The sequence below is a fragment of the Corythoichthys intestinalis genome, chromosome 9, assembly GCF_030265065.1.
Source record: "Corythoichthys intestinalis isolate RoL2023-P3 chromosome 9, ASM3026506v1, whole genome shotgun sequence".
Lineage (NCBI taxonomy): Eukaryota > Metazoa > Chordata > Actinopteri > Syngnathiformes > Syngnathidae > Corythoichthys > Corythoichthys intestinalis.
In genome coordinates this window covers 6,469,402-6,493,992 of record NC_080403.1, presented here as the reverse complement: position 1 = coordinate 6,493,992, position 24,591 = coordinate 6,469,402, and the positions used below count along the sequence as shown (strand labels likewise).

The following is a 24,591-nucleotide window of genomic DNA, read 5'->3' as shown; positions in this document are numbered from 1 at the left end:
AGTTCATGGATTAAACTGTGTTTAGACATTTGATTAACTGATTAATCGAATATGACTGAGGGTGGGGACAGCTGCATGCCAGCATCTGCCTGATCAACAGATGACGGTATTCCAGTTCCTGCCCAGAAGTTCAAAACAACAATGATTATTGATAGTGTTGACAAATTATGTTAATGGGAACAGTGATAAAGTGATTATTCACCTTGATGCGGCTGTAACAGTTGAGGTGTGGTATTGGCAACTTAAGGGTTAATAATGTACACTTACTGTCATGAGTTGCTTTATTGGTAACTTGAACACTGTCATGAGTTGCTTTATTGACAACTTGAATTTGACTGTCATGAGTTGCTTTATTGATAATTTGAATTTGAAATTTTTTCTTAAGGAATTTTGAAGATACGAAATATTGTCTAGGCTTACGGCTTTTGGATCGCATGCTGATGGAATTTGGCTGTCTTTGTTCGGCTGTGATGTCAGTGGCTAATAGGCAATTCTAGATTTTGTCGTCACGTGGAATAGTGGCCAATTTTGTAATGAGTGACCACGGCAAAATTTATAATGTATGTAATTACAGTAAATTACAAAAGACGGAAGTGAACAATTTGGAGAAAGAAGTGAATATTGGCGCTTCGCCAAGTGGAAATAATTATAACGATTTTGACTACGATTTTGACTTTGCGATGTTAGAAAGAAGATGCTTTTTGTGCCATCAAAGGATACATTTAGCCAGGGAATGTGAGTGGAAGACATACAGGACAACTTATAAGATTGCAGAAACCGCCGAGTACCTGTTCGAGCTACTCCGGGTTTACCTAGATCTGGATTGTCACTTAAAGGGGTAACTATACTTGCTGGGGGTTATTGATGCTGATTATCAAGGCGAATTGGGGATTGTAATATACAATTTGACTTCAGAACCGTTTATTGTGAAATCTGACGGGAAAAATTGATACAAAAATGTGTCTGGTCCGAAGCGTTTGAAATCTCTTCTGCTTCTTCCAGCCTGACAATTGATAATGTGATGTGAAGGCGGTTTATTGGGACATCTACTGGGAGATCGCTACGGCTCTGCATGGTGGAGGACGCTCGGGGAGTCCAGTGTCCAAGGAAGGTCGTCCCTGCTCCTCTGGACCCCCCCCCCCCCCCCCCCCCCCCCCCGCACCCCCGGAGTCAACAATACAGGAAGGGTTCGCAGGGCTCCCATGGTGGCTGCAGGATGCGTCATCACGGTCACGTCTGAAACACCTGTCGGTCGGTCTGTGGCATCTCGACAACAAAACGTGTCACATGACCGAGGTCACGTCTGACCTATGGATCTCGAACAGCACGGAAGTTCGAGGGATCGGATGAATTGCTCCTGTTCCTTTGGATCCCCCTTCTCGTCCCTTTGCCCCCTTGTTTGCCCCCTTTGTCCCCAGATTGAAGAAAACGCACACGGAGATTCACTGGATCGTCTTGTTTCCCCCTTTCCCCACATGTGCCGCACGGAAACAGCGTGCATGGTACGACACCCTTCTGGGTGGAACCGGAACCGTGTTAAGCATCTCTAACACGATTGATGGAGAAGTCACCAGAACTATGTTGTCCAACACCGGAAGTGACATTGCGCACGGTCTCTCGACCGTAGGGCTTTGGATGCCCACATCTATCGCGCCTCATGAAGAAGCGGCGTCTTTATTCTTAGCACAATTGTCATGGGATAAAGGGATGTGGGATGCAACACAAGAAGTATTAACACCTATAATTGATACATGTACACCTTTGACACAATCAGTGATAACTACGAAAATGCACTGGAAAGTTGTATTCCCTGTTTTTCCATCGTGTGCTCGGAGGAAGAGAGAGTGGTATGACACGTTGTTAGGGGGAACGGGAACGTTATTGGGAGTATCCAATACCATTGATATATAAATTAGCTGGAACCGGACAGGGAACTCATGATGCCCTACTAAAAGTAGGAATGTGGCTTCCTAATTCAATAGTGGGACAAAAAGAAAATGCTAAATTATGGCAGGACGTATTTAAATGGGAACTGAATATATGGAACGCCACTAGCAGTGTTTTAACCAACGTGACTAAACAGCTAAACTGGACCACATGTAGCATACAATACCTACATGCACAGGCGCAGAAGGAACGTTTTATACGAACAATGACTACGGGAAATTATCAGGAGTGGCGTACGAGTTGGAATATATCTTCGGAGTTATGGTTACAGTTACATTCGGAATATACGGTTTGTAATGCGACCGAATGTAGGGGATATTGGACACAATACACCGTAACCTCAAACGTTACCGTATGTAAATTCCAGGTATTACCCGTAATAACTGAACTAGGCTATTGGTTTTTGCATGTGGAAGGTGAATGGTTTAATTCGGGAACGAACCAAACCTTTAATACCGATCTTTGCGAAAACACAGATAAAGGACTAGCTTGTAAATTGCATCATGAATTTGTTAATCCTTGCTTAACAAAAGTAGACTTCGCCTTATGCGATTGGTCAAGGGAACCTAGTAGGGACATTTTGTGGCAGGTAGGACCACATACCCTTTGTGTGGCCACTGCCCAAAATCACTCCATGTTGCCAACGGTTCCATTTGTAGGATGCCTATGTAATATTCGTTTCTTTCAGTGGGGAAACGGGACGTATTGGTTGACAAATTACACAGTTGCTAGCCGGTTTACGGCTGTGCAATGGGAAGTGTTACGTACACCATGGCAAATCTCTTTGGAGCGTTTCAAATGCGCATTGGAACAATCCACTGAGATAAAAAAAATTGATTAAGTCGCATGCGTCCAATGTTTCCCAACTGATGGTATCAACATTGATGGCTAAAGGAGAAATTTTGCATGCTGCTAAAATTATTCAGCAACAATCTGCTCATCATTGGTGGGACATATTTTCAGGATTATCACAAACTGCTAGGGTAACGTTGCTTCCACCAATGATATTGGTCTTAATAGCTATTGCTTTGACTACGCTATGTAATATGGGAATTTGTTGCTATGTCAAACGTCTAGAGGACCAGGTTGCCCGGAAAATATTTCATCAGTTAGAATTATGAGGGTACTGGTAGAAACAATAGACTTAGACGGGGTAGATGCATGCGTAGTAACTATAACTACTGAAGAAGGGGGGCATATCTTGGACTACCAAGATATGAGGGGTGGATTCTTTTATCGCCGTATAGAGCGACACCCTGACCGTGTAAATATGCTTATAGCCGCGGTGTATGAAATAGTAGCCGACCATCATTTATTTGTTTATGCTAATTTGCGGGGGGATCCCTGGTTTCAATGGATTCAGCAAAATTGGAGACATTATGCAGTAGGATTAATAAATTAGAGTTGATTTGGTTTAAAACACCAGGAGTGGAATGTAAGACAAGGCCCCAAAACCTTATATAAAGGAATGTTGTTTTTAACCTCATCAACTGACATCAAGCTGCAAGGTAATTGTTTTCAACCTTACCAAGCTGACTCCCAAAACATCGGCAACCTTCCCAAAACATCGGCAACCTTATCAAGCTGACTCCCAAAACATCGGAATATGAACATAACATGTTTTTCTCGTCAACCGTGTGAAACATCTAACCGCACTCGAGCCGTGTGAAACATCTAATACGGGAGGGGAAGTTACGGGGCGCGGTACTTGCTATAAAGAAGCGACGGAGACAAGTACAATCAGAGTCTGCTGTGGGATTACGCGCGGTCGCCCAGCCTTGGTATTTCTTCGCTCACTATTACTGAGGACGCCCGGCTCTCCGTCCTTCCAGCACACGGTAATGAGATTTATGTTATTGCATGTAATCTATGAGCTGAAATACAATTGTTGCTTGTTTGCTTGTACACTTTATACTGTGGGTTAAATAAAATGTGCCGCTTGTTTAACGCAGTGAAGTGTTATTGTTTGCTGTCCATGTAAGTCGCCGACGATCCGCGATCCTGAAGTTAATAATAAGTCATAGCAATTGATTATGAGTTGTGACTATTATATTATTTGATACTGTAATTGATTATAAGCAGTGTCTACTCAAAGAATGCTTGTCTGATTGGATATAACAGACAAATTAACCCATTGTAGCCTGGTGATTGGGTATCAGCCTCGCTACTATTCATTTTCATTGATACTGTGATTGATCATAAGCAGTATCAGAATTGTTTCAAAACAGGCTCGTATTATACATGTTTTAATTTCTCGAATTTAGCACTATTTTGGTCTTTGAGAGCCAAAGGTTTATGTAACTATTGTCACCCAAACCAGGTATGCAATAAAAAGTCCTACTGGATGTATATACAGTGGGGCAAATACTGTAAGTATTTAGTCAACTACTAATTGTGCAAGTTCTCCCACTTGAAAATATTACAGAGGCCTGTAATTGTCAACGTGGGTAAACCTTAACCATGAGAGACGGAATGTGGAAAAAAAACCCAGAAAATCACATTTTTTTATTTTTAAAGAATTTATTTGCAAATCATGGTGGAAAATAAGTATTTGGTCAATACCAAAAGTTCATCTCAATACTTTGTTATGTACCCTTTGCTGGCAATAACGGAGGCCAAACGTTTTCTGTAACTCTTCACAAGCTTTTTACACACTGTTGCTGGTATTTTGGCCCATTCCTCCATTTCCATGGGTTTGCATTTCATTATTATTTTTTATCTTTAATTGTTTTTTGTTTTGTTTTGTTTTGTTTTGTTTTGTTTTGTTTTGTTTTGTGTGTTTTTATTGTTTGATTATTTTTTTAGGAAGAATAAAGCCCGTTGAGTAACCTGTAACCTGTTGTGTAAAAAAAAAAAAAAAAGTATTGCCAAATAGTATATATTGTACCATATGGCAAATTTTTTTTTAATTTAATAAAACTGAATTTTTCTATCCAGACGGAGGGGCACACTTTAAATGTATTAAATTGATGTAGGCAACTTTGAGTGAACTTCGAGTAAAACTCACTTATCTCGAGGCCGGGACGAGTGTCCTTTTTTTTTGAAAATGAAAATATGGTCACCCTATATATATAGAAATTTCAAACGAAGTCGTATCGGTATGGTATGGGTATCGGCTGATACTGCACACATAGGTATTGATATCGGGGTCAAACATTGGTATTAGTGCAACACTAATTGTAATGTACTGTATTTGGCATCCATGCATCCACTGTGTTCTTTGTTCATATTAATGACATTACAAGAAATATGGCATAGATCCAACACAAAAGCTTTATCCAAAATCAGCCTTTACTGAGTGGTGTTCTCATGCATTTGGCCATTTACACGGAACAAAGCATTAAAAAAAAAAAAAGAAGTTCAACAGTACATTTTAATAATAAAAACTAAGTATTATTTTGATTGTTAGCTGTTGTTTACATTAAATTGCCCTTCCATATTTAATATACTGTACATGTAATATGCAAAGGATTTATATCAATGAGAATTACTTGTGCTTCAATAGATGGATTGAAAGTATTTTATCACCTTTAGCCTCAAAGATGCATTAAATGAAACTAAACATAATTCATAGCAATATATATATATTTTTTTTTAAATCAGCGAGATCTCTTCCATATTTTAATTTTCCGTCAATTCATCCATGTGTAAGAAAATGTTACTTTATTTGAAAAAAACAAAACTTTTGAACCAGTTCCTGTCATAAACTACACACTTTGAAAAGCTATTGAAAGTGGCAGGCAAAAGTTACACTGTAATTAGCAAATCTCACATGCTGTTGAACTGTGAACAAAATCATGACGAACACTCGAATGAAATATTCTTGACCATCAGCAATCCCGTTGGTGGTCATGTCCACTCTAAAACCAAAAGGTGAGTATGTGTTATTCCTCAGCCAGGTGAATGCTAAAACGGCTACAGCACCGCCCGGCACTGGTCAGCAATGGTCGCACGATGATATCCAGCACAACGTTCCAGATGTTTTGCAGCCAGCGTGTTCCAATAAGAATGCTTTTGATGCATGGGCTGATCATCCTGGTGAAGACAAAAACAACTCAGTGTCCCTTTTGTCTCATGTCTATATTGAGTAAAGCTTTACATATTGTTTATTTTTTGGACCAAGCAATAATGTTATGATTGTCTTTAATATTTTATATTATATACTATATAAGCAGCACAGATTTGTAATTTTTCTGAATTTAAACTTTACTCTTTTTGAAGATCGACCACTTCATTGTTTTCACCATTTGTTAGTTGCTCGCTTGATTGATTGATTGATTGATTGATTGATTGATTGATTGATTGATTGATTGATTGATTGATTGATTGATTGATTGATTGATTGATTGATTGGTTGGTTGGTTGGTTGGTTGGTTGGTTGGTTGGTTGGTTTTGAGAACCTATTAGTCTACTGCAGTTTTTCAGACAGGTGCTATTCAAGAGATTTTTTTTACTTAAGAAATTGTATTCAGCTGGAGTGGAACTTACAGCGGAACTGGCGGCTGGCGGTGCAGCTGCGTTTTTCGGGCGTAAAGGGGGGCACAGGTGGGCAAGGGTAGGTCCTCAAAATAATGTTTGGGGCTATAATAGAGTATATAAGTCTTCAAATTTCACTGCCAGATGGCCCAGATCCACCCTACTCGTCGGACGATCCACTTGAGAGGCCCTTTGATGCTCATTGCACCTGGGCCCTGTTCACATTTGTTCCACTATTGGTACTCGGGTTTAATAAAGCACAGTAAATGTATGCGTTAATGGGGAGGCAATCACTTTTTCACACAGGGACAGGTAGGTGTGGATTTATTTATCCCCTAATAGTAGGAATTATTCACTGCATTTTGTGATTACTGATGCTGTATTTTCACACCACACAAATATATATACTGTATTAGCATTGCTCTCCATGAAATTACCTACACTGGAATGCTTTGTGCCAAATTCCCAAACAGGCTTGCACTTCTAAGAAAATCGAAAATGCTTTGATTTTAACACTCGAGTGAGGCTGCGTTATATACAGTATGAATATAGAGTCAATGAAGTCAGTAAAGTAGTTTTGGGTTGGTCTTCAAACAAGTACTGGTTGACATAACTTGTAATGTTTTGGGAGCATAAGGTTGGTTGAACACGCCCTCACTTATATTGTGAGGCTTTCATCCAACAGGAAAATGGCTTCTCCACTTAGGAAATTAGCCCACATACCATACATGTATGCAGCTGAGGAGGGCAAAAAGGATTCCGGAGAGGATCGACATGGGGATGGCCAGAAGAACTGTGATGATCCTGTATACCCAAACTCGGCTCACTTCAAACAGAGCGTGGCTCCAGATCCACACTCGGTCCCCGCTGCGCACTGAAACCGGCTCAGCAATAACATCTTCAAATGTCACCTGCAGGCAAAAAAAACACAATGCCATGCTTTTCAAATGCCATAGTTACATAGCTATTGGTTCTTTCATTCAGACAATATAGTGACTTTAGTCTAAGATGTAATATAGTGTATGTACAATTATCATCCACAGATTCACTCTTCATCTCCTGTGCTATTTGCTTTAGGGGGGGAGACATCACTTATTAATGTATTTAGAGGTCTTTTTGAAATACACCAAGAGGCCAAAATGGGATACCATATTTCGGTCTAATTGGAGTCAAGGAATACTGCATAATGAAGTGATACATTTTGACTGAGGGATAAGCTTTGTATATCTTGGACGCTGATTCTACAGAAGCCCATATATGTTGAAATTATCGCATGCCTGGACTTGAAATTCTTAGTTTTTAGTTTTTAGGTTGAGTTTTTTTGTTTGTTTGTTTGTTTGTTTGTTTGTTTTTCAAGCACATTGAATGAGTAGGCTTTGTATAGTCATATGAAAGGAAAGTTTTAAAATGGTTTACATACTGTACTTCGAAAAGCTTTCCAATTGTCAAAGGTGCTTGGCAAAAATACTTACTATTAAAGAGTTGTTTTAACATTAAGTGCCCTACTTTTAAATAATACAAGTCTATGCTATTTGAGGGAGCGTTTTAAAAGAGGTTTGGGTAATATCATGGACACGAAAGCATGCACTTATGGCCACCTCACCAATAAACAGGCTTCTTGAAATTCCCTTTGGCCACTCATTCTCTGTTTGATGAAAGGCACAACTAGTGTGCTCTATAATTACGTTTGACATGATGTAGGTGTAAGGAAGTACAAGCAGACCGGGAAGATTATGTAGGAAATGGCCACATGCAGAACGCCTTTCAATCACTTATTTCCATTTTTTGTCGATTAATTATCTCATAATTATAAATGACACACAGATAGCAATAAAACGCAACACACCATGCTGAATACTGTTGCATCCTGTGCCCTACATATCGCGAAAATCATCCATCCAGCTATCTTCCTCTGTTTATCCGAGGTACAATGTATCACAAAAGTGAGTTCACCCCTCACATTTCGGCAGATATTTAAGTATATCTTTTCATGGGACAACACTGACAAAATAATACTTTGACACAATGAAAAGTAGTCTGTGTGCATCATATATAATACAGTTCATTCATTTTCCCCTCAAAATAACTCAAAATATAGCCATTAATATCTAAATGCTTCGCAAAAAAAAGTGAGTACACCCCATAGAAACTATGTATGTAGAAACTATGTGCATGGCTGTCACCCCAGGAGGAAGGCTCTTCTGAAGATGGTACACAAGAAAGCCCGCAAAAAGTTTGCTGAAGACATGTCAACAAAGCACATGGATTACTGGAACCATGTCCTATGGGTTGATGAGACGGTGGCATATGAGAAATATATTTAACAAACTTTTCCAGCGTTATTTCGTTGTGTAAATGCATTTATAATGATCATAAAAATGTGTAGACTATTTAAACATTGAGAAAACTTGCATTTTTACTGTGCCAACTCGAGAAGATTAAAATAAATGTCAAATCCACTATCCTCCTGTTAGAACAGACACGCATATAGAAAAGATATAAATATTTATTGAATATCCATCTGACAGTCTTGTTTTACTGGGAGAATTCGTTACAAAACACAGGCTTTAATTTGTTATCATTATGCATATATGCACCGGCATTGTCACAAACGTGATCACACAAAACGCAAACCACGCATCACATCCCCGCATTTCCTCCTTCTCCTGAGTCCTCACAAATAAAACATAAAATTTCGGGGGTTTTCAGGCTCGGGCAAGCAAATCAAGGTAATTGATCGGGCTCGGGCTGCGTCGGGCTTTAATACCCGCGGGCCGGTCGGGTCGGGCTGGATTTTTTAGGCCCGATCTAACTGTAATGTTAGCATACCGTACACCTATTAAGCCTGTTGTTCTCTATTGTATTTTAAATTGCCTTTCAAGATGATATGTCTGTTCTTGGTGCTGGACTCTATCAAATAAATTTCCCCCCAAAAATGCAACTTACTATATACTCCGGTGCGATTCATATGTTTTTTTCCTTTTCATTGCGCATTTTTTGGCTGGTGCGACTTATACTCAGGTGTGACGTATAATCCGAAATATACGGCACTTAAATATCTGCAGAAATGTGAGGGGTGTACTCACTTTTGTGATACACTGTGGCACTGTAAGGGAAGCAGATTAAGTAGTCCAGATCCCAGAGTTCTCTTTCCACAGCAACTTATAAAAGCTCTTCCGGGGCTTCCGTGGAAAATTACTTGGAGATTACTGTGCTAAATCCATATCTCCGCCGTTAGACAGTCTCCTGAGTGTTCCCTGGATGGTCATTGGGGATTCCTTCAATGTGGAATGCTCCCAGACTTCTTTAGACTTATTAGATTAGTCTTTTAGCATTTTAGATTACATTTCCGTCCTGCGTTCGAGCACCACTGTTGGCATGTGCATCTGTCTGCGGCCTGCAACTTAAGGAATAGGGTCATGTTACAAATACTGTATATACTGTATGTATATATACATGTAACACGCACACTCTGCATGTCTCTTGTGGAATCACATTTTAAAATGTGAATGTATACTGTATATACATGTAACACGCACACTCTGCATGTCTCTTGTGGAATCACATTTTAAAAAATGTAGGGTGTTTTGGCTCTCTCGTTCAAAAAGGTTCCGACCTCTGCTCTATGGCCTCACCGAACGCTTCATATGCAGTTTTGTCTAAGCCACCAACCAAGCTACATTCTGCTTGGCTTGTTTGACCTTTACTGGAGTATGTGAAAAACAACAAAACCAAATATGATCAAGGCAGCCCTAAAATATTTTTCATTTGAAGGTAAATGTGTGTACAACATGTATACAACCATTGAATCAAAGGTGTGTATACTGTACGTTGGCATACTAGTATACATGGATAGTTGATTATTTTTCTTCTTGTTCTCAGATTTCTTCACTCAAATAAGATTTTCAGGTGTAGTCAGGATAATACGGTTCTTTGCTTCATCTTCAACTGCACAATTCAAAAGCAAGGGCGTAGGTTTGGTCTCAATATTGGTAGGGACGAGATAACAGCATAACCTGCATGTACACTTTTTGTTGGGGACAGGACAATAATAAGAGTTAAAAGATTGGGCTATATTTCTCACCAATAAGAACATAATTAATTGATAGGCTAAATGATTAATGCAAAATAAATCTGTATTGACTTGTACTTTCACACTGCAAATTTACAGTAAAACGTCTTAATCAGATAATTTTTCTTAAATCTAGTCAAATAATATTCATCATCTTGTTTTGAGTTTTAAAGGCTGGTTTATGTGGCAGATATATTAGGCAGATTAATGTGGCAGATATATTAGGCAGGTTAATGTGTCAGAGAGAAGGCATTGATGGCCGAAAAGTGGCATGTCATTGACTTTCCTATATATGATTTAAAAATTAAGAGTTTTCAATATATATTCAATATTGTCTATAAAAGTTGTAAAGCAATAAAACAAAAAAGAAAAATGAATGAAATAAAAAAAGATATTTTTATAATGGGTCAAAATTATTAATCGAACATATCGTGATTAGCACCTTAGACGGTCATTTGCTTTGCTTAGCCAAAACCACACGAGGACCGAAGAGGCAAGATGGATCTACGTAATTTTTTCAAACCTAAGCTTTCAAAAGCGACAACAACTGAGCAAGAACCAAGGATTGAAATTGTGGACATGAAACGCCAGAGAGCACCGCCAAAATGGTGAGCAGAGTTTCAATTTGCCCCACTAAAGACGCTAATTGTACAACAGAGGCACCACTGCCAATGTAGTTACCCCCATCAAAAAGCGCACACACACACATTAGTTATGAGTTATGTCGATTTAAACAATTAATTGAAGCCAGAAAAGTACCACAGTTATATATTTTGGACATCGATGTTTATTAAACTGGAGAAACTCCATAAAGGACTTGAATTACAGTAATAACAGTTATAGGTCATCCTACGAGTAAAACAGTAAAACATTGCCATTTTTTACGTTTAGTACGTACGTAACGTTATACGAGAGAATTTTTTTTTTTTTTGATGGATTGGCCATGTTTTAAAACTTCGTAAATAACCACATCACCAAAACACGGAATCAAGCAAATCATTGCAGCGCAGTGGCTTTGCCCAGGGGATACAATTTTTGACGGGGGTAACTACATTGGCACGACACAGGCAGGCATACGGGCATACCATATTTAATGGATGACGATCTTGGCAAAAAGTATAGCTGTCCTAAGCAGCCTGATTTAGAATTCCCCTCAAAGAATGATGGGAAACAAAAAACGCTCATTTTCAACTTATTATTATAAATATTCTTACGCTGACATCAATGTTTTGCCCCCCTGCCCCAAAAGTCAAACTCCGCCTATGAGATTTTAGTAAATATTACCATTGTTTCTTATTAAGCCCATACATCTAAAAGTTGGTCATTTTTCACCTAATTCAAGAAAAAAATAGCATTCACATAATGTTTTGAACAATATCTATTCTTGAATTAAGAACATTTCTGACAAACGTTTCTTTTTTTAGATTAAATATACAAACATTTTGGTTAAAATAAGTCTGTTAGCTTATTTTCAGCTAGCTATTTTTCGTATTTCAAAAAGTCTGGGTGAATAAAATTTACATGAAATACTGTCAGATAATTTCACTTACAGTGCCTTGCAAAAGTATTCGGCCCCCTTGAACCTTGCAACCTTTTGCGACATTTCAGGCTTCAAACATAAAGATATAAAATTTTAATTTTTTGTCAAGAATCAACAACAAGTGGGACACAATCGTGAAGTGGAACAAAATTTATTGGATAATTTAAACTTTTTTAACAAATAAAAAACTGAAAAGTGGGGCGTGCAATATTATTCGGCCCCCTTGCGTTAATAATTTGTAGCGCCACCTTTTGCTCCAATTACAGCTGCAAGTCGCTTGGGGTATGTTTCTATCAGTTTTGCACATGGAGAGACTGACATTCTTGCCCATTCTTCCTTGCAAAACAGCTCGAGCTCAGTGAGGTTGGATGGAGAGTGTTTGTGAACAGCAGTCTTCAGCTCTTTCCACAGATTCTCGATTGGATTCAGGTCTGGACTTTGACTTGGCCATTCTAACACCTGGATACGTTTATTTTTGAACCATTCCATTGTAGATTTGGCTTTATGTTTTGGATCATTGTCCTGTTGGAAGATAAATCTCCGTCCCAGTCTCAGGTCTTGTGCAGGTACCAACAGGTTTTTTTCCAGAATGTTCCTGTATTTGGCTGCATCCATCTTCCCGTCAATTTTAACCATCTTCCCTGACCCTGCTGAAGAAAAGCAGGCCCAAACCATGATGCTGCCACCACCATGTTTGACAGTGGGGATGGTGTGTTCAGGGTGATGAGCTGTGTTGCTTTTACGCCAAACATATCGTTTTGCATTGTGGCCAAAAAGTTCAATTTTGGTTTCATCTGACCAGAGCACCTTCTTCCACATGTTTGGTGAGTCTCCCAGGTGGCTTGTGGCAAACTTTAAACGAGACTTTTTATGGATATCTTTGAGAAATGGCTTTCTTCTTGCCACTCTTCCAAAAGGCCAGATTTGTGCAGTGTACGACTGATTGTTGTCCTATGGACAGACTCTCCCACCTCAGCTGTAGATCTCTGCAGTTCATCCAGAGTGATCATAGGCCTCTTGGCTGCATCTCTGATCAGTTTTCTCCTTGTTTGAGAAGAAAGTTTGGAAGGACGGCCGGGTCTTGGTAGATTTGCAGTGGTCTGATGCTCCTTCCATTTCAATATGATGGCTTGCACAGTGCTCCTTGAGATGTTTAAAGCTTGGGAAATCTTTTTGTATCCAAGTCCGGCTTTAAACTTCTCCACAACAGTATCTCGGACCTGCCTAGTGTGTTCCTTGGTTTTCATAATGCTCTCTGCACTTTAAACAGAACCCTGAGACTATCACAGAGCAGGTGCATTTATACGGAGACTTGATTACACACATTTGGATTCTATTTATCATCATCGGTCATTTAGGACAACATTGGATCATTCAGAGATCATCACTGAACTTCTGGAGTGAGTTTGCTGCACTGAAAGTAAAGGGGCCGAATAATATTGCACGCCCCACTTTTCAGTTTTTTATTTGTTAAAAAAGTTTAAATTATCCAATAAATGTTGTTCCACTTCACGATTGTGTCCCTCTTGTTGTTGATTCTTGACAAAAAAATTAAATTTCATATCTTTATGTTTGAAGCCTGAAATGTGGCGAAAGGTTGCAAGATTCAAGGGGGCCGAATACTTTTGCAAGGCACTGTATTTCTAGTAGATTTACAACTGAAAACAAGGGAATTTAACTCGTTTTAAGGAGGTGGGTATTTGCGGTACATATTTATTGGTTCAGGTGATACACTGTTCGATTCAAACCTTTGTTTTCGGAAAACTAATGAAGAAACATTTTGAAAACTTCTACGTGTGTTTGATGAAAAAACATGGACTGGCAAATTCAGTAAGTGAAAAAGGGGGAAATGTTAGTCTGAACATAATGAAAATAATTCACTTAATAATGGTAGGGTCACTTCTATAGTTACAACATATGGGAAAACAATCTAAATGAGCTATATAACTGAACACATTATATAATGCAAATAAGGTTGCTTAAAAGTTGGTGGGCAAAATTTCAGCATCCTGAAAAGTTTTTTGTCCCTACCGTCCCTATGAAAACCTACACCCTTGTTCAAAAGACTGGCCTTTCCTCTCCAGTGATTGTGGCACTTTAAGATGCGCGTGCATAGAGTGGGGCTTCTACACATGAACAGTACACCAAATGCCATGTCCTCTGTTGTCACTGCTGCTCAGGAGGATAAAAGTATGTAGCTAGATAAGAAGAAACTGCAATCTTCTTTCCAACAGGAATATTGCCAGACCCATGCCAAAAAGAAATATTTAAAAAAGCAATCTCGTAGCTGTTGAAGTTTTTCTTTCATGATAGGGAAAACATTTTGACCTTTTGTGAAGATATTGTTGACAAAGAAAAATGACATTTGGCAGACAGTGAGTACAAGACCACTGACCATTAAAAATATTTTCTTTCTGAAAATTTACATCATAACTAAAAGAAAATAATAAAACTACTACATGAAAAAAGTACATTTCTGTCACATAAGTATTGCATTTGCATCTCGATGCTTATGAAATTAAGCAGTGTTTATAGAAATGTTTGTAAAAGCTATATAGTACAAATGTACATTATTAAAAACTGCATAAAATTGCTGTTTGTAATCACATTTTATATTTACTTGGATCAGACAGTGCTGAATTTAAACACACTAGCACTCCTAGCCCCGACTGTGCACTCAGTCTTGACTCCTCTGTCGCCGCATTATGGCCTCACACAAATAATGTTTACAGGTCAGGTGCATGTGGGTTAGATAAGATGACTGTGGCCTGTACTACCAACGCAGTTCAACCTCCCCAGAAGTAATCCTGCTTACTAGTGGGTAACCGGAGTTAAAGAAACCTGGTTATCTAGTTTGTGGTCAATCGGTGCTACGACGCTGATTATGAGGTTGATTAGTCGAACCTGTGTCAACCCAATCAGAGTTACTGCGCGTTCACATAAAAGGGGGCAGAGACAAGAGTCAAACACTACTTGTGACGATGGCACGGGCACCTTACTTCACGGAGGAGGAATGCACGATAATAATGCAGAGATATCAGTGTTGTCAGTAACGCGTTAGCTAGTAACACGTTACTGTAATCTGATTACTTTCTTTCAGTAACGAGTAATCTAACGCGTTCATTTTTCTACACCAGTAATCTGATTAAAATTACTTTCCTAACTGTCTCTGTGTTACTATTTTTTCATTGCCTCATAATGTATTTAGAACGAAGAATATTGTGGTCATGTACGAAGAGTATTTTGAATAGAAAATGCTAAAATAAAAGGTTCCCGGTACGTTTTCCATGACAACCTCTCAGCTTCTTCCTGTTCTGGTCTCGCGTCACATGTGTTGTGCGACTGAGAATGACGTGGGCCAGGCAGGTGGACATTCGAGCCGAGTGTTGAGACGTTGCAAGAGGGAATGTTGATCTGTGAATATCCATGAATGAAGGTGAGTATTGTTCCTTCATTCTGGAGGGTATCAGCAAAAGGTCGGACCCCCTACATGCACGGCCGTTTCGTAGCTTTGCTGTAGCAATGACGGGCAGTCATCGCTCCAAGTTGGCAAGCTTTGTTTACATCATATGCATGTTGCACATTTATGCCGTGAAGTGATATGTTCGTTTAGCATCTGTGGGATGTGTTGTAAGTCCGATTGAGTGTAAAGTGCTTAGTTGCCGTCATGTTTTGTGGCCAAATTGACCGCGTGTGTGTTGAGAGGAGTACTTCCGGGTTGTGCACGCGCATCCGCGCCCGCCACCACCTTTGTGTTTATTGCACTGTACAATCCACTTGTGTGTTGTTGATTATTGTGCAGTCAGTTTGCATTGTTTTACATTGGCACTGATATTCTGTCAACCATAACCCGAAATTCAGAAGTTTTGACATTAGGCTTAATCTTAGAGTTAGTGGGGTTTAATTGGTCGTTGGAGTTGATTTCAACAAATACCAAGCTGTTTGTCAGATATTTGTTAGTTTCAGGCTCCGGAGTATCTAAGCTAGCGCGAGTCAACGGTGCTTATGTGAAAAATTCTGATATTCCCCTTTAAATTCAATCATCGGAAAGTCAATTACATGTGATGACATTTTTCTGTTGTCATTCTTATGTTGAGGCAGCAAAGGGAGAAAATGGGTAAAAAGTAACTGATAGATTACTTTTAAAGTAACTTAGTTACTTTGATAATGAAGTAATCAGTAAAATAACTAGATTGCTTTTTTGAGGCGTAATCAGTAATCAGTAATTAATTACTTTTTCTAGTAATCTGTGACAACACTGAGAGTTATGAGGAATTAAAATCCACCCTCACCATGAAATCCAACACCGCTTCAGCGAGTAGAGCCCTACTGGTCTCTTGGCAGCGAATTACAGATCGTGTGATTTGTCCATGAAAAGAAATAAAGCCTGCTGTCAGATTTGGTACGTTAAATGTAAGAAATCATTTATCGTACATCACCACATGAAGCAGGATGATTATATTTTTAGTCCCATTGACTGTATGAATATGTATGCATGAATATGTATGCAGCCTGACCCGATCAATTAACTTGATTTGCAGGCTCGAGCCAGAATACCCCCTCCCCCCCTGAAATTTTGTTATATTTGTGAGGACTCAGGAGAAGAAGGAAATATGGGGATGCGATGCGTGGTTGCGTTTTGTGTGATCACATTTGTGACAATGCTTGTGCGTAATGATAACAAATTAAAGCCCATCTTTTGTAACGAGTCTCACAGATAAACAAGACTCTAAGATGCATATTCAATAAACATTTATATCTTTTATATTTGTGTGTCTGTTCTATCAGTGGATTTGACATTTATTTTAATCTCTTCGAGTTGGTAGAAAAAAACGCAAGTTATTATTATAAATGCATTTACACGACGAAATAACGCTGGAAAAGTTTATTAAATATATTTCTTGTATGAGAGCAAAGCTTCACATTTGTTTACATTTAGCGAAGCCGACACAGGTTTCTGTATAGCATTTTCAACAATCAATTTGAAGCGTTTCCATATACCCCAATCCTACCATTTTCCAAATTGCACGGCATACTCATACTCAGATATTCAGCATCACCGATGGAATACATAGTATATTGTCCGCTGGCGAAAGAGCGCAAGGACAGGCACACAATCAGCGCGGTTGTGAGGGCCTGACTACGGGTTACATTAGTGATCTCCGCCTCGATCAGCTGGCACAGGTAACGAATTCCCTCAGCTGAAAATCTATTTCTTTCATGGAGAACATTGTCCAGGTACGCCAGCGGATTCTTGCGGTCTCCAAAAACCCGTGCCCTCCGAAGAGAACCCCTCACAATCCGCGCGCCGATGTTGTACGGGTCGTCCAGGTACGCTGTCATTGTCAAGAGGACACGTCCGCGGAGGAGTGCTGTTTAAATAGAGCGTGGTTAATTGGAATCCTGGGGTTAAGCAAGATCAAACTCTGAGACGACCACGTTTGACGTGTGGTGTGTGTTGCCATGGCAACACTCCCTGGTTCCAACATATCCACCTTTCGTAGTCCCGGTTAGCTGGTAAGATAGGCTGCACGTGATGAAGTTACCCTCGAAGTTACCCTGCTGAGCCAGAAAACCGGCTTCGTAGCATAGGCCACTGGTGTGCACATCTTAAAAGCACTGGCACAATTTGCGGCGGGAGGGTCTCTTATCTTTAGCAAAATGCACACAGCACAGTTACTATTTTAATTTAGCAGCGCAGCATACTTTTAGTGATTTTGAGTCATCCGAGGCTATTTCTTTCTGTACCAATCCCCTATGCAAAATATAAATTGGTTCTTTCAATAAATGGGGACCGGCTGGTTATCGTGGCCATGGTGACACCTGGTGGTTGGAAGTATTGACGTGTGTGATTTGTATCATCATATTTTAGTGATTTTAGCAAAACAACTTGAATTTCATAAAAAGAAAAAAAAAAAAAAAAAACTACAGTTCTATTAATAATTTGAAACTCTACCAGTTGTCAAACCTTAGTAAACATAATGATGGGATTGCACCAGTATTTCTGTCACTAATAAACCTTTATGAAACTGATTTTGATTTTTATCCGAGCTTCAGCAGCAAGCTTAATCATGTTTACTTTCTAATGTATTTTTCTGGATTTCCCATAAGTAACTGACTTTTGGATAGGAGTTAACTATTTCTATTTCTTTAGTGCATTTATCTACATGGTTGCCATTCCCAAAGCGCTTTACATTAGCACACATTTACCCATTCATACACACATTCACAAACCATGCTGCCATGCAAGGCGCTGCCAACCCATTTGGGGCAAATTAGGGTTCATTGCCTTGCCCAAGGGCACTTCAACAGTGTTGAGCCAGAGTTAAGCCTTGTTGGTAGACGTTTTAGAATGTTTTCATCACATTGACATGTGCAACTTGCACTGCATTTTAAGTAAGTCTAACTGGCGACCAATTCAGGGTGTGGTCTGTGGTCTAGCTAAAATTAACTCCGGTTTACTTATGTCACTGAACCTGATAATTATTAAAGAAGAAGAACAGATGCATATAGAGTAATTGAATAGTATCAAATTATCAGGAAATAAAATGCGTGGGCGTGGTTGAAGTACACTATTTTCATCACTGGCCTGTCAAGCACAAATGATTTCACTCCTCAAATTCTGCCCAGCCACATGCTGTAACATGAAAAATAATGTAAACAATTCTGTTATATTTCACTAAACACAGTTCAGCTGCATATTGGCATCGACTACCTTGAGGCAATCATTCATCCCTCGAGGGTCTCGAACATTGAGAAGCGGCTTGGTATCGCTGATATCCACCACAGAAGACAAATGACTACTTTCTTCTTGCTCCCGGTCAGAATGCGCTTTCCAGAGTGTCTGTGGTTGCTCCCCATTATCAAACTCCTCAGGGTCACTGGAGTCCCCCAGGTCAATCTCCACTTCCTCCGAGTCTCCCCCCTTTTTCAGGCCATCCATTGAAAGTGGTGAACACAATAAAGTCGAGACAGTACAGACTTCCAACAGAGATTGGCCCTCTTTCGTTGTGGGTAGGGGGGGTCTAAATTGGGAACGTTGTGCTGGCCTGCATGGTATTTGCAGATGGGCTTTCTACTAGGATCACTTTTCTATGCTGTGGGAGGATAGAGGGATATAAATACTGGCCACACACAACAACCGCATACATTATGCCACTTCATAAGGTTCAGGAGTGGCTCAGTCTAGCAACTAGTTCAGGGTGTACCCTGCCTCTGTCCCATTTACATGGGATAGCCCACAACACCCCTGCGACCATTTTGAGGAAAAAGCATATAAATTATGAATACATTTATTTATATACATGTAGTGGCGTTCCTAGCCTACATTGTGCCCTGGGCACATGAAAAGTGAAACCACAAAACAAACAAAACAACAGTTGATCCACAAAGTAGAGTGCAAGAAGTACTGTATACTTAGCACAACCCAACAACAAAAAGTGTGGAAGATTCTACTTGTGACTAGTTGGTTCAGATGTGTTGACCACTACAGGGGCTCCGGTTAAAAAGTACAGGAGTTGAAATCAAATACTCAATCAAATATATTTTTGGGCTCAAGTGCAGGTGTGCATACCTTGACACACATTTATTATCTGGTGAATAAAATACAGACATACAGTATAGTCAAAATTCACAGACCTCTTATGTGTTTAACTTATTAATTTATTACACAATGAAAATTTTTGTCATTGACTTTTGTTTTTTTATTTTTCCCGTGCTACGAAAATGAGAGCCTTCCGGTCACGGTCTCGGATTAAGGAAGAAGGCGAATGTGACGTCAGCGGACTAATAATCTTCACAATACAGCCATTACTATTGTATGCAGAAGGACTGCGGATTCAGCTGATTTTGCTTATTAATTTGTTTATTTTTCACGCCAGCCCAATGCACTGCAGGCTTTTGTTGCTACACCAGGGAGAGTGGTGTGAAGCTTTCTGGATTTCCAAACGATCCGGTTGACCGCAAAGAGACCATCGGAGGGAAGACGAAATGAGTAAGTGTTTTTTGCTATGTCAAATACTGGGATCATGGCAAACGTTTTAATGAGGAGGTGGCTTGCATTTTGTGGGTGGCAATGCTCCCTGTCCACTGAGAAGGCCACTCGGCTTACGACCGGCAACTTGTCACACACAATGGTCGCCGGCCGATAAAGGCGTCCCTGCCTATACAGCGCTATCCTAGGCTTGCGCCCGGGGAGCCCCCAGCTCTTGCCTCCGGTTCTCGATTGTGTTGAGACTTTGACCCCCCTCGGCCCTCCTCACGTGCCAACCGAGAGAGCGGTATACTCAGCTTGGGCTTGGGCAGCCACGCCCTCTGACGTCGTCCGGTTTGTCCACCGAGAATGCGCCATTTTCGGCGTTCATTCCCCTCTGCGTACCTAGCGCGAGCACTGCCTGCCAGGGCCACAGCAAAACGACGACCCGAAACTTGCTCGCCGCCGGGGGCTGGCCGATCGGTGAAGACAATCAACCCCGTCGCCATGTTTGTTTTCGAAAGGTGAGGAAAAGACCGCTTTGTTCGGGTTAGCATGTCGCTTAGCTCTCACGCCTCCTGTTTTTATTTATGCTTCTTCCTCCGTCTCCGGAGCGGGGCAGTGAAATGACAAAAGCCGGACTAACTCCGTTGTCATAAAATACCGTTCGGGAGATTTAAGAAGTCAGCAGTTTTGACCATTATGCAGTAATTAGCTCTGTCGTACTACATAAATGCATTTTTAATATTTCATATTGCATTTAGCACAAGACTGTTATTTGTCATGACCATACAATTTATTTCGCAATCGTGGAAAAATACTTAGATAAAAAGAATATCCTGTTAAAATATTATAGTAGAGAGATAAAAACGATGACATTTTGCTGCTCTCTGTCGCATTTTGCGTGGTCTGAATCTTCCGAATTGGGCTGGATTCTAAATCAGCTGAAATCAATAATCTGCCGACGGCGCTAGAGCGCTATAATGACAGACAGGGCTAAATGTCAGATTAAAAGACCCATTTCTCGTCATCTGCGCTTTGCAGAGTTGTTGTATATAGTCGAATTGTCTCAAAATATGGTTTTAATTCACATAAAAATGCTATTTAAGAATGTTTTTTATCGTGTCACAGGCACTTTAACGTTAATATTACTGGACAACGTATTTTAAGTAATTCAATTCAGTATTTATATCTTTTATTATTGTTAGTGAGTTTTTCTTGTATTTTGTTTGTATTTTTTCTTCTTGGTTAACCACTTCTAATACTAACATAAAACTCAATATTGTACTTCCCCCCTCTGGAATAGTATAAAATCAAAATTTTATGGCATGTACATGCATCAATCACGCTTCCTAGCTTTTATTCTATACACACATACACACATACACACATACATATACATATACATATATATATATATATATATATATATATATATACATATATATATATATATATATATATATATATATATATATATATATATAAATATATATATATATATATGTATATGTATATACACACACACACACACACACACACATATATATATATATATATATATATATATATATATATATATATATATATATATATATATATTAGGGCTGTCAAACGATTCAAATTTTTAATCGAGTTAATTACAGCTTAAAAATTAATTAATCGTAATTAATCGCAATTAATCGCAATTCAAACCATCTATAAAATATGCCATATTTTTCTGTAAATTATATATATATTCTGTAAAATAATTTGTTGGAATTGAAAGATAAGACACAAGATGGATATATACATTCAAAATACGGTACATAAGGACTGTAGTGGGCATTTCATTCTACTGTCATTTAAATCTGTCTATGCTGTCCTCACTCCGAAGCGTCTACTTTTTCCAAAGCCAGACAGCTAGTGAACGACGCCTTAATAATCAGACTTCTTCCTTTTTCATCTGATTTATTAATAAAATGGCCTCAAACCACTGTCCTCTTTAGACCGTAGTGAAACTACAAAAAAAAAGTACACAAGCATTGCATTAGCAACAACGTTAGCTTAGCACGCTATACAGGTTCAATAAACATACATAAAAAGCATCTCATACAAAAAATATTACATTTCGCTTACTAACATAATATGTACATTCTTTACAACAACCATACTTACGGACAAATCTTGTCCAAGGATCATATAAGTGTCATGTCATGTCATTTCCTGTTTTATTTTGAAAGCTTCACCCTCCTTGTGTCTGCGTACTTGCCCTTCCTCTGGTCACCTAATCACCTATTGTTTCCACCTGTTCCCCATTACCCCCTGTATATATATTGCCTTAGTTTCCCTTGTCTAGTGCAGAAGTGTCTTTCTACCAAGGTCAGTCACGTCAGCCTCTCGCCATAGCCTGTCATAGTGATACTGAATATTATCCTCCATTGGAGCGCTTTGTGTTTGAATTTTTTCATCTTCGCTATCTTGGCTTTTTCCTCCATTAGGAGCGTTTTGTGTTTTTGCCCTTTCCTCCCTTATGGAGTGCTTTTTTGTTTGAACCCTGATCGTGGTTGCTTTGACTTATTCCTCCATTGGAGAGTTTTTTGTTTGTACATTTTTCTCATTCCCGCATGTCAGCGGAAGAACCTGTTTTCAAAATAAAAGTTTTTGCCTGAACCTCCGCAGCTGAGTCCGCCTCGTCATCTCAGCCTGACAGAACACTTCTGCCAGAAATGGACCCAGCGGAGTCTACCGAATTTTTTGCCACGCTCTGAGAGCAATCGGCTCGTCTCACCCGCCAGGAGGAGTTCCAAGCCACGATGGCTGCACAGCTGGTCCAAATGACCAATCAGCTGATGGAGCTCACAGCCCAGCTGCTCCCAGCACAACCAGCTTCCGTTTCCAATACCCCTGCCTTCACCCCTCCTGCTTCTTCCTCCCTGGTTCCCGGAAGAGGACCAAGATTGGCACCGCCAGAGCGATTCTGCGGGGACCCAGGTACTAGCCGAACTTTTGTCACGGAATGCTGTATGCACTTTGACTGTTCTCCCCACGAGTTCACCAGTGACTGTTCTCGCATCGCCTTCATGGTGTCCTACATGTCGGGACGGGCCCGAGCCTGGGCCATGGCTGAGTGGGAGCGCGATTCATATTCGTGCCACGACTTGTCCTCGTTCATAGACGCCCTAAAGACCACTTTCGACCCAGTTTGCTCGGAAAGAGACCGAGCACGAGAGATCAGCAGCCTGTGTCAGGGTAAAGCCTCGGTCAATGACTATGCCATTCAGTTCCGCACCCTGGCCGCAGGTTGCGGCTGGTGCCACACCGCACTCTATGACACTTTTTTTAAGGGGCTCTCTCCCACTATCCGGGATCGTCTCGTACCACTCGACCTCCCGGAGAAGTTGGACGACCTCATCGCACTCGCCATACGCACCGACCATCGCCTTGAGGAGTTGAGTAGGATCCGGCCGATCCAAGCTGTGAGACCGCCTCCCCAGTCGCTGGAGCAGTCCGGACCTCGCCGCGCCCACAACCCGCCGGCCTCACCTTCTAGGGATTCCAACAATGCTATACCCATGCAACTTGGTCCCACATGTACCTCCCCTGAGGAACGCAAGCGCCGACAACAGGAGGGCCTATGCTTCTACTGTGGGAGCCCGGGACACCTGGTGGCGGGTTGCGCCGCCCGCAGACCAAGGCCCAGCCACGTCAGTCAACCAGCGCGTCCCAACCCCCGCTCTACGACCACCGTTCAGGTAAAGCACAAAGCTTTGACATATGCACTCGCTGCCCTGATAGACTCTGGCGCTGATGACTGTCTGATGCCTTGGGGGGTTTGCCATCTCATGGGCCTACGTGCCATCCCTCTCGATCGGCCCCTGGTGGCCAGATCTCTCAACGGTGAGAGACTGTTTTCTATCACCCACTCATGTGAGCCTGTAGAGGTCACTGTCCAAGGACATACTGAGAAAATGTCTTTCCATTTGTTTTCTGCCCCAGCCCAGACACTGGTTTTAGGACTGTCATGGCTCCGCAATCACCAACCTTATATAGATTGGAACTCTGGGTCCGTACTGGGGTGGGGTGCGAACTGTAAGGGACGTTGTGTTGTGGAGAAGAACCCTGGGGTCAAGGTTCCTGTTGTTGGCGAGACCGCAATTAACAAATTTTCTCTCTCTGTCACTCCAGAACCAGAAATTGACTTGAGCACCGTCCCAAAGTGCTATCACCATTTACGCCAGGTTTTTGACAAGGCTCGAGCCCAGGCTCTGCCACCCCATCGCCCCTATGACTGCGCTATTGATCTCGTTCCCGGCTCCACCATCCCCAGGGGGCGCCTCTATCCCATCTCCGGACCTGAGAAGGCCACCATGCGCGAATATATCCAGGCCTCCCTGAAAGCGGGGCTCATCCGTCCTTCCTCATCCGCGGCTGGGGCAGGTTTCTTTTTTGTTGGAAAAAAGGACTGGTCGCTCCGTCCCTGTGTAGACTATCGCCAGCTCAATGACATCACAGTCAAAAACCGCTATCCCCTCCCCCTCATGTCTTCGGTGTTCGACCAATTGCAGCAGGCCAAGGTCTTCACTAAATTAGATCTACGCAACG

General features: G+C 40.7%; 1 protein-coding gene across 1 annotated transcript; it reads right to left on the bottom strand.

The window, feature by feature from the left end:
• Positions 1-4,473: 4,473 nt before the first annotated feature.
• cav4a (caveolin 4a) lies at positions 4,474-19,022 on the bottom strand. The gene is made up of 3 exons (XM_057846570.1): positions 18,751-19,022; positions 7,147-7,334; positions 4,474-5,982 (listed from the first exon to the last, which is right to left on the bottom strand). Exons 1-3 carry the CDS (start codon positions 18,976-18,978, stop codon positions 5,832-5,834), a joined length of 567 nt encoding a protein of 188 aa, XP_057702553.1. The 5' UTR covers positions 18,979-19,022; the 3' UTR covers positions 4,474-5,831.
• Between the last annotated feature and the right edge of the window lie 5,569 nt (positions 19,023-24,591).